This window comes from Panicum virgatum, chromosome 3N, assembly GCF_016808335.1.
Source record: "Panicum virgatum strain AP13 chromosome 3N, P.virgatum_v5, whole genome shotgun sequence".
Classification (NCBI taxonomy): Eukaryota; Viridiplantae; Streptophyta; class Magnoliopsida; order Poales; family Poaceae; genus Panicum; species Panicum virgatum.
Genome location: NC_053147.1, coordinates 42,868,010 through 42,879,665, shown reverse-complemented (window position 1 = coordinate 42,879,665; position 11,656 = coordinate 42,868,010). Strand labels below are relative to the sequence as shown.

Sequence of the window (11,656 nt, the reverse complement as noted above, 5' to 3'; positions counted from 1 at the left end):
TCTAGCTTTTCCAACCATTGTGAGTAACCAACCATATTGATCACATGTGGCCCTACTATCACACCCTCAGCTAGCTTGGTCTCAAAGCCCTTAGAGACACTGAACCTTTCGGTCTTAGCCTGCATTTGGAACATATCTTTCAGCACTATGATCATATCGTACGCCTCATGTTTTGTTTCAAATTGCGTATGCGGTTTGGGTTCCATGCAAGCAAGCATAAGGTAGCTAACGTCAAGATTGTTATCACATGCTTTCCTGTAAGCATTCTTGACAGCAGCACTTGCATCTTCAGTAGGTTCTTCAGGCAATGGGGTGTCCAGAACATCTTCCTTTTTCTCAGCCCTGAGAACAATTCTCAAGTTGCGGATCTAATCCGCATATTTTGTCCCATTCAACTTATCCTTCTCAAGTATTGAACACAAAGCAAAAGGTGATTGGGTGTTACATGCCCTCGATCTACAAAAAATAATAATAATGCAAAATACTGAGATAAATATCCATGATGAAGTAAATAACATGATTTACTCCCACTAAAATCAACATCCCTCTATTGATACTTAGTGATTCAAGACCCACAACTAACAAGTCTTCTAGTGAGCTTTAGCATCACCACTAGTAGACGAGGTAGATCGGTAAGCAACTATTTTCTAATCATATCACATATGAGTCTTGTTATTGGGTGACATCTCTATGTCTTGGCGCCCAACCTTTCTGCCCCAAGATCCTTAACCGTTAAGATGACCTTGTTAAGCTAACCAACCCTTATGTGTGTAAGTATCCGATACAAGCTTATCTAGCTAAGGAAAACCGGTGGTACCCTAATGTCATAGACCCACCACCAATTGTACATGACATGGGATAGTGCAATGTTTGGTTGGGAGGGCATGATAACTCAAAATTTGGGAGGGATCATTCTAGTTCTACTATTATCGCATGTAGTAGTAAAATAGTAGGAATGGCATTCACAAAGTTGTGACAGTATTGCCCATTATCACATGGTGATCTCCATTGCCATAAAGCCTGTCCACCATGATGATCTTCATCTCCATGGTCCATGTGTGCCAACCTCCAACTTCAGAAAACAATACAATTCATTACAGCTAATAGCTAGTAAAGAAGATTACATATAGGACTTGGATCATCACATGTTGCCACGCAGGCTATTACATCAAATGTAACAATTCATATAGCTCCTGCCAAATTATCATACTCATGACATGCAGGTCATGATATAATTGCAAACATGCATCACATACACATAGGGGCCATACCGATCACAAAATCCTTCAACATAGAGTTATGCGTTTCTAACGTCCAAACTTAGATCGCCTAATACTCCATCTTCAAGATTGAATATTGAAAATCTTATTTCAACGAAAATAGCAAAGCCGTATAATTTCATGTGTAGCTTTTGCTATAGATACAAATTGATATAAAATTCACCTTAATCTGAGTTCATGTGCAGAAATTCGCCTTAATCCGAGTTCGTGTGCAGAAGTTATGGTCGTTTTACTGTAAAACATGCTTTTGCAACAAAACCGATCTGGTAGTAGATCCAATCAACTACGGACCTACTACCTTATGCGTCTGGCTTATACTCCTAGACTTTGATTCAACCAGTCACATTGATCGTCACCTACGGTGATGGTGTTTACATGTATCATTAACTCCGATGGCGAAAACTAAACCGACTAGTAGGAGTATGGCATTACATGATCCTCGCAGCAAGATCACGAAACCACATCATAGGTCAATCTGTGCATATCTCCATATGCACACATCCCGAACCTATAACTTGACAGCAATGGCTCTGATACCACTGTAGAGTTATGGGTATGCTACGCTAGCGAAAAACAAAATTTTATACCGCATAAACCAGGATCACTGCTGGTATATATCATGGGATTACCACTGGATGTGCGGGTGTGGAACTCCTTGTAGCGCGTTGGGGCAGTGTAGTCGATCAGATCTCTTCCTCGCCACCTCATCCCACGAACATCTCCTGGTTTCTCGTGCGGCTCGTCCAAGTTCTACAGATGCAGCACCTCCAACGTATCCACACATGCATGGAGGAAGCGTCGCACGCAAGACTGGAGCCCCCTAGGCCCCCATGTGGATGCGCCCCTGATCTACCCCATTGCCAGTGGTTGCCCTAGCTAACGGCTATCAGCAAGTTGAGGCTTGGACACCCCATGTTAGCGGCCGACGCCACCTGGTCGGCTTTGACTGCGTGCAGCAGATGGTGGGCTAGAGAATTAGCGAGAAGACAAGCTACACTACATGCAACCGTCGAGTCATTGCAAACACCTCCTGCAGAGTCTTAGTTTACTTCAAGAGAGCCATAGATGCTAAAAAAGAAACAATCCAATACTCAGCTCTTGCAGCATTACCTTCATCCTCGCGCACACTTGATGTGGCAGAGAAGGGCACCGATTATGGGGCAGATCATCCTTGGGTTACGGTATCACTCCGAGCAAAGCATTATTGTCAAAACAACAATCTGAGTGTATATTTCAAACAAACTCTCCATTCTCTTTTAATGGTTTCACCTTAGTACAATGACCAAGAAGTAACTTGCTTATCATCTCATTAATTATAACTCATTTTTTATTACAAGCATCCATCTTTTTTTCTAAAAGAGTTACTCTGCACGAAGTGCCATCGTACTATTTCTAAGATGTCAACCTAAATAAAACTATCAAAAGAGAATAATTTAATTTTGAGAACGGAACTATCAAAAACAAACTCTCTCCATTCTCTTTTTATGGTTTCACCTTAGTACAATGACCAAGAAGTAACTTGCTTATCATCTCATTAATTATAACTCATTTTTTATTACAAGCATCCATCTTTTTTCTAAAAGAGTTACTCTGCACGAAGTGCCATCGTACTATTTCTAAGATGTCAACCTAAATAAAACTATCAAAAGAGAATAATTTAATTTTGAGAACGGAACTATCAAAAGAGAATTAAGTATTTGCCACCAAACCATATTCGAATTAAATTTAGCCAAACATTGATTAGCATGCCTCGAGCGTCCAACTCCAAATTTGAGGTAGAAGTATTTATAAGATTAGCATTTGGTGAGCAAGAGACTTTATAGCCTCTCAAAGCCAAGGGTTCTGAAAATTCTCCGACAATATTAACCAGCAGGCTAGATCAGCACATACATACAATCACCGAGTATACAGCAAACCACGCAACGGATTTACAAAATTTGCAGATAAATCGTACCTAGTAGTATTTACTATTTTCGCAAAGGGTGCTACTTTTTTGTATACAGTTCTCAACATTTTCCACGTAACAAATGCTTTACAAGTTACACTTTTTTCTACCACTTTCCAGCGACAGGTAATTCTTGCTGCCTGTGCAAGTCAATCCTGCAATACGAACTTGCAGGCTTCAGTTACACCCAGATAAATCCACGTGCAAAATTTACCAGCTTTTTACATCGAGCAAGCCACCAGCAGTCGGCCCCAATAGGCCCCCACATTAGGAACGTCCAGCAGAATCATACAGGCTCTAGAAGCAGTTTGCTCGAAATATTTTGCCGCATGTTGCAACTGAACAGCTCTAAACTATTGCTTTACCATATAGACAAAAATCACCATCGTGCTGTCATGTGACCACGCTGAACCTTCTCACATCAATCTCTACACTGAGGAAGATTGTCTCTCATGGGTAAAGAAAAATGACCATTTGAATATTCCATATGCCATTGTTTCTTCATTGTTATGTTAGAAATTTGCCATTTGAAGTCTAAAACAACTGGAAGAATAGACTTGTAGAACCATCACCAAATGACCGAATATCAGCAGGTTTTACCAGTGCTCTACACAAGGGGCAGGTCCGTTCTCGCTCAAACCTAAAAGCAGCATAAGAACACGCTGTCACTCGTGGATAACCAGTTAGGAGAATTACAGGTATAATTAATGACAAAATAAGCATTGAAAATTAACTGCTGGAACTAAGATAAATTTAAGGGCATGTTTATTACCCTTAAACACCCATGCTTCATCTAGCCTTGTTTGCAGGCAAGGAGGCACATATAATAATTTCCTTCCTTGTGAGCCACAAAAAAGGACATGGCTATGCAAGTGGGGTAAGGAGACTAAACATGCCCTAAGTATCTTGATTAGGTGTACCAAAAACAGCTTTGCAAAACTGTTGTATATTCTGTTGCATCAACATAGCAATGACCCACTTGCAAGGAAGGTATTCCAGATACAAAACTCTAATGCAGTGGTCAATAGTCATACTATTTTCCTTTAGTGAGAAATGCCTAGTCTTGTTTAAAGTTAGATTATTGCCATTATATTTTAAATAATACCCTTCCCAAGACTCTAAAGGACACACAATAACTCAGTAAATATATTCAACTAGATGGTTGACTAAGAATGAAGACAGTGCATATGATACAGCAAGCAAAGTAGGTTACCATTCTGAAACACAGTCTTCACAGAAAATATGTTTACAGCGAAGGAGAACAGGCACATGCATCTTCTCCTGGCAGATGGCACACATATCACCAGCAGCAAGTACCTGCATCAAGCCCAGAAATAAGCAGACCCATTAGCATTTATGAAAAAAAACTAAATAACAGACCATATTCAAAATCTTCAAGATTCCAAACCAAATCATGGATATCTAATATTTTGGGAACTATTACAAAAGCCCTTCCTCCAAGAATAAATAACAATAATCTAGCAATGTTCCTCAAGGATAAAAGAGGTAGCACAATACCATTTCCATTTGCACCATTGTGCAAGTTCTCGGTGGTGCAAGTGTCACATCACATTTTTCTAAATACTGAGGATAATTAACCAATATAGACATTACAACGACAATATAAGGCTCTATTTCACTAAAAATAGACTAGTGACATGACCTAGAAAGGAGATCTTTTTTTTACCTGTTCTGCAGTCGCATAAGACCCATAATGCACATCTTTACGTGACAGTGCTTTCACTGCAGCCAAGAATGACTGGACCTGGAAGCCACAATGCAAAGAATCAGAAATATGCTTTCAACTGAGAAAATCATATACAGGTACAACAAATTATATTACCTTCTCAACTACTGAAGTCAACTTGAAAGTCAGGTACAGGCCGGTGGTTAAAGAAGAGAAGAGACTCCCATATTCCTTGTTCAGAAAGAACCGGTACCAAACAGGAGTTGGCAACAAGGCACGATAAAGAAGCAGAAGGTACTCCACAAGGGTTAGCATTTGGCCCTAACAAAACAGGAAGAATTGGAGAATCATTGGAAACAATTGACAAAAGGACCGAACAATGTTTCTGTACAAAAGAATCAAGAGAATGTCCAATATGATCTTAGAATAATAGTTAATGTTGAAGATATTAACCGCAATGATCATTATCATTCTGCGAAGCTAATCAGTTGTGGAATATTTCTACCCTACACATACTGTACAACAATGCTCCTATGATGGTAAAGCATGTCATGGCAACCCATCCTCTCCAAACACCTAGCTGTATGTCAATTGTAGGGGCTAAAGATAGTCATACGGTCCACAAAGGTATTGATATATGTGTAGATACTCAACACATTGTTCACTGGTTGGTATTGCCTTTACAAAGTATAACAATCACTTAGTTATGAAGAGTCATTATTCAAATAGCACTGACCATTTTAACACATTATTTGTGGAAGTTCAGTTATATATTAACCAACACAAAAGATAATGATCTATAAACATGACCACGAGAATATAAAAAAAGATATTATAAAAAAAACATAAGAATTTGAGAAAGATGGCCACCTGCCTACGGTAGTTCCGACCTCTGCAGTTCTTGTAGTACATAAGTAGCATGCACTTGACAGCCATTGCGGCTTGGCGAACCATTGTATCTGGAGGTAAATTACAGTTATGAATTAGTGCGCATATTGTTATATAAAGTATGGTAACCTGATGTGCAGCAAACATAAAGGATCTCTAACAAAACAGCAGATATTCTAGTGTAACCGACTGAATTAAAGACAATCTCTCAATCAGTTTTATGCCATTGAAGCATTCCCAGTTTTCTAGTATGACTCTGGGTTGGAAATATATGCTCATGATCAACTGCTGTGATTTCATTGAATAAAACTTTAAAGGATCGCAAGATTTTACAATGTCTCAGGAGGTGAATATCAAACAGAAAGAAAGTTGATGATGTAAAAAAGGGCTTCAGTGGAAGAGATCAAATAGTAATCTTTCTGATGTACCTTAAAGAATCTAATAATCTGGTTAATGAATGAAGAACGAAAATTCAATTACATTAGGGCATGTAAGAACTCAGGCAAAGTTCATTTGCATTAAAAGCACTAAATGTAACCAAATATATAGTAGATCAATATCTAATATATGGTAAACTCGAGAAAGCTAACTCTATGTAGCTGAAGAAATATTTAGGTGCAGTACAATTGAGAAAATATATGAGCCAATTCAAATATACCAATGAAGAACGAAAATTCAATTACATTAGGGCATGTAAGAACTCAGGCAGTAAGTAAAAAGTTCATTTGCATTAAAAGCACTAAATGTAACCAAATATATAGTAGATCAATATCTAATCTACGGTAAACTCGAGAAAGCTAACTCTATGTAGCTGAAGAAATATTTAGCTGCAGTACAATTGAGAAACTATATGAGCCAATTCAAATATACCATTGACCAGGATGATGAAAATTGCATGCCAGAATGGTGGTATATCTTTTGGAGGAAGCATGAACAAAGGTCTGAGAATATCATCATTCCTGTACCACCAATAGACACCAAACACATGAATAGTGAAGATTACTGTAATCCCAATGAGTACAGATATCTTTCTCTCGCCCTGTAAAATAAAGCAAGAGTTGGAAATATTAAGATACTGGTAATAGAAAGGTAACATTATCAAATAAATCAGTTTAACAAAAGCACAGCGGGTAGGCAGAGCAACAGGGAACTAGGTGTAATCGCATACAAATCAAGACCAGCTGATATAGATCGAATTATGTACTTGCAGTCCTACTTTCCAAAATGGACAGCAAAGAAGTTTGATTACTATGAGAGCTTGTTAAAGCTGGTACAATGATGTCATGAAAAATTTAGCATTTGACTCTGATTTTATCTTTATACAAATGATTCATGAAACATCTTCAATGCAGATATAACATTTCATTGCCATTTCAAATGATGATGTAACAAAAAGGAAAAGGCCAGGTAAGTAACACATCCCATTTACTAACAATTCAACTAAACTAGGCCAGCAATTTTAAATATAATGCATCAGTGAACCTTCAAAGCAGTTTGCTTCCTCAGTATATCATTTGACTTGAACATTACAGCAGCAATCCAAATTGTGACAAAGAAACCTGCACGCAAACCAATCCTCCCATTAGTTTTTTTAGAAAAGGGAATTGTTTCGGCCTTTGAAGCCACACAATCAATCCTTCCATTAGTAGACACTCAGACCCTAAGTGATGTAAAGGAGAATCAAAATAGAATTACTGTTTCATATCCGTGCATTATAGTCACAGAAACCACTGTTCGCCTAAACGGTCGTTTAGCCCGTTTACACACAGTTTAAACGCTAAACAGTGGCACACCGTTTCCATTTAATCCGCTATTTTGACCGTTTAAACGGCCGTTTTGCCCGTTTAAACACCCGTTTTGCCCGAATAATGAGCTAAACGGAAGGTGACCGACTGTTTACCGTTTAACGTTTAGGATAACACTGACAGAAACTATACAAAAGAATACTCCCCAAATAAGAGACTAAAATAATTCAAAAAGCTAAATAAAACAGGGCATTTCTAGGCTACTGACAACAACAACAACAACATAGCCTTTTTTCCCAAGCAAGTTGGGGTAGGCTAGAGATGAAACCCGAAAGAAATAAGTTCAAGGTTCAGACACATTGATAGCTAGTCTCCAAGCGCTCCTATCCAAAGCTATCTCTTTAGAGATATTCCAATCCTTAAGGTCTCTTTTAACCAACTCATCCCACGTCAGTTTAGGTCTACCTCTACCCCTCTTTACATTATCGACCCGCTCAAGAACCCCATTACGCACCGGCGCCTCAGGAGGCCTTCGTTGGACATGTCCAAACCATCTCAGCCGATGCTGAGTAAGTTTCTCCTCAATTGGTGCCACCCCGACCCTATCCCGAATAACTTCGTTCCGGACTCTATCTCTCCTTGTGTGCCCGCAAAACCACCGCAACATCCGCATCTCTGCTACACTCAGTTGTTGCACATGTCGCCTTTTTGTAGGCCAACATTCAGCACCGTATAACATCGCCGGACGAATTGCTGTCCTATAGAATTTGCCTTTTAGCTTTTGTGGCACCCTCTTGTCACAAAGGATGCCAGAAGCTTGCCGCCATTTCAACCAACCAGCTGAAATTCTATGCCTAACATCTTCATCAATGTCGCCATTCTTTTGTAGCACCGATCCTAAATACCGAAAAGTATCCTTCTGGACCACCACTTGCCCATCTAGACTAACGTCTCCCCCCTCATGCCTAGTCGCGCTGAAATCGCACATCATGTACTCGGTCTTGGTCCTACTAAGTCTGAATCCTTTCGACTCTAACGTGCGTCTCCACAGCTCTAACTTCCTACTAACCCCTGCCCTACTCTCGTCAACTAGCACCACATCATCAGCAAAGAGCATACACCAAGGGATCTCACCTTGTATATCCCTTGTGACCTCATCCATCACTAAAGCAAATAAATAAGGGCTCAATGCTGACCCCTGGTGTAGGCCTATGTTAATAGGAAAGTCAGTGGTGTTGCCATCACATGTTCGGACAAACGTCGTCGCATCCTTGTACATATCCTTAATGAGGGTAATGTACTTAGTTGGGACTTTGTGCTTCTCCAAAGCCCACCACATGACATTTCTCGGTACCTTGTCATATGCCTTCTCAAGGTCAATGAAGACCATGTGCAAGTCCTTCTTCTGCTCCCTATATCTCTCCATCAATTGTCGTATTAAGAAAATCGCCTCCATGGTTGACCTTCCAGGCATGAACCCAAATTTCTAGGCTACTGAAAGGAAAAGAAATGTTGGCCAATAACATGATAGATATGACTGCTATAATGCTCAATTCACACTCAAATGAAGCAACACATAAAGTTAATAACACTTTATGCCCATAATTTTGCCATTCTGACATGTGCATTAGGCATTCCCATGTAGCATCAGCAGCCGTCCTGGGCTCCCCACACACTGATGGGGATCTGAACTGTCTGGATGTTGCCAGTTATGAACCATTTGTTGCTGGCTTGGTGCTACTATTTGTTCTGTTTTAACTAGAGTTAGATTAGTGTAATCACTGTAGATATTTGTATTGCTAACTTACAGGAGCGTGATTCCAGAAAGTGCAATTAAGCCTAGCACAGTTAACTTTGAATACCAAGCTTGTTTTTTACACCTCTACTTAGTACAGTTGTAGCATCTAATCATGTGCAATGCACACACTGACTCTACACACTCACACAGCACGCACACATCCAGACTTACAACTACACAAAGCAACGAAGATCGCCCCTAGTGGGATAGATGAAACCAACCCAGGCTTCGTAGAAGACGGGTACGTCGTAGTCCCATTGTGTCACCTAATGCGAGAAGCCATGAAATTATTAGGCAAAATAGCCACTTTGGTCCTTCAACTTTGCTCCAAGGGTCAAGTTGGTCCCTCAACTTTCAAAAAGACCAATTTGATCCCTCAACTTTTGTTTTTAGGCCAAATTTGTCCCTATACTGTTGTGATGCTCCATAATACCATGAGATAGCTGCGAAAGCATTAGTCTCATGGTATTATGGAGCATTACATCAGTATAGGGACAAATATGACCTAAAAACAAAAGTTGAGGGACCAACTTGACCCTTGAAGCAAAGTTGAAGGACCAAAGTGCCTATTTTGCCAAATTATTAATGGGAGCAAGTACCGGTGAGAGACACGAGTTTGATTCCAGGATTTGAACCCGCACCAGCTGATTGGCCACTGCCTCAGCTCGGTTCTCGTTTCAACATTAAGCTGTAGTGCTTTTCCAAATTGGATTCATCATTAATTAAATAAGGTCAAAGACCACCATAACAAACTACAAAATCTAACTGGCATTAGGAGCCCAAATACAACATCTGAAGCTCTGAACATAACAGAGACAAAATCCACAACCATAGAAAATTGAAACAGCGTCATACAAAATAGAAGACACGCCATACCATAGTACAGAAAAAGCGTAGGACAGGCTAACTTCAAACATTAACACAGGTGAACTAAGCAGTTGTAAGCCCCAAACCATATCCTTACTTCCACTTCCACAGCAGAAGGTAGTAGAGCCTAATAACAAAGTTCTTGTTGACTAACAAATAAATTCCTGGATTGTTTAACAACAGTCTTATCACTTGTTAACAACAAACTAGAATCGCCACAACATTAAGGTCACACAAGTGTACAGTATTCCAGTAGGCTTACATGAAATATCTTTAGGAAACGAGACAATGTGAAGCAAACCTTGGAGATGCTGCCGAATGAAGACGACGAGAAGGAGCAGCGAGAACGGCAATATCTGCTCGATCCACCGCGCCACGTGGTGCACGTTGTACCGCTGGTACGCGCGGTCCCCGCCCCCGTTCCCCGATGCGCCCCCACCGCCGTTAGTCTCCGCGTCCGCAGCGTCTGCTCCCCTCCCGGCGGCGGACGCCTGGTCAACCTCCGAGCCGGTTGTCGCCTCGATCGAGTCCTCGGACGAGGTTCCCGCGGCCGCCCCGCCCGCGGCCTCCGAATCACCCGGGCCGCCCTGGATCCGGATCGAGACCTCCCCGTCCACGGCGGCCGCGGCGGAGAGGAGACCGTCGACTTCGGACGCCGACGACGGCGAAGAGGGCGCCGCGGACGGGTGGTGCGGCGCCTGCGGGGTGGAGCCGGAGGGGACGACGCCGGAGTACTCGAGGAGCGCCGCGAGGGAGGCCTGGAGGAGGCTGGAAGGCGAGAAGTTGAGGCCGTAGCGGCGAAGCCCGGAGGGTGCGGCGCCAGCGCCCGGTCCGTTGCCCCTGCGATCGGGGGAGGCCCCCGCCGATGGGTCCATCGCCGGCGAGAGCGGCGACGGCGAAACCCTATTTGCCGGCGGCGCACGCGGAGGCGGGCCCGACGCGGACACCTCTGGAATGGAAGATTTTTGGGAGATCCCCTTCGCCTTTGCTTGGGTTGGTCTGCTTTGTCTTTTCGGTTTTGGTTCCGCGTCTGTTTGTTCACCATCGCCGTGACGACGGTGTAGCCGTCTAGTGTAGTTCTTTGTGCAACAAGATGGCTGAAGTATTTTCAATTTACTGATGGCCAAATTTAAGAAATTCTTAATTGATTCTCATAAATTATTCTGTGAAGGAGTGGGATTAATATATCATATCATATTATATTGATGGTTCTAAATAAAAATTGTATTTATGTTCTTCTTATTAGCTTGCTCTCAATTAAAACTTGGCAGGTCGAGGGGGTTAGGAAAGTGTTGGAAATCGGATGAAAATCATGCTTTAGAAAATGAGTCTGCCATCTTCCCCTGTTTTTTTTTTCACCGCGTTGAATAAAATAACCAAAGGATATGCATCGATGTGGCTGGCTATCAATTCCCAGCCCCTCTGAGTAGAACAAGCAACGGCACA

At 41.5% G+C, this 11,656-nt stretch overlaps 1 protein-coding gene across 1 annotated transcript; it reads right to left on the bottom strand.

Annotated features, from left to right (window-relative positions):
• Nucleotides 1-3,120: 3,120 nt before the first annotated feature.
• On the bottom strand, nt 3,121-11,239 carry LOC120665957 (E3 ubiquitin-protein ligase RNFT1-like). The gene is made up of 8 exons (XM_039945680.1): nt 10,512-11,239; nt 7,283-7,359; nt 6,671-6,839; nt 5,783-5,871; nt 5,069-5,233; nt 4,913-4,990; nt 4,439-4,542; nt 3,121-3,865 (listed from the first exon to the last, which is right to left on the bottom strand). The coding sequence occupies exons 1-8, from the start codon at nt 11,083-11,085 to the stop codon at nt 3,760-3,762; spliced, it is 1,362 nt and encodes a 453-aa protein (XP_039801614.1). The 5' UTR covers nt 11,086-11,239; the 3' UTR covers nt 3,121-3,759.
• Between the last annotated feature and the right edge of the window lie 417 nt (nt 11,240-11,656).

Bases quoted from the DNA above. Each gene is read 5' to 3' on its own strand.
- LOC120665957 (XM_039945680.1), bottom strand. From the start codon at position 11,085: ATGGACCCATCGGCGGGGGCCTCCCCCGATCGCAGGGGCAACGGACCG. The intron at 5,872-6,670 runs GTATATTTGAAT...ATTTACCTCCAG, and splicing joins TTTCATCATCCTGGTCAATG to ATACAATGGTTCGCCAAGCC. The intron at 3,866-4,438 runs GTAACCTACTTT...TGCTGCTTTTAG, and splicing joins GAAGACTGTGTTTCAGAATG to GTTTGAGCGAGAACGGACCT.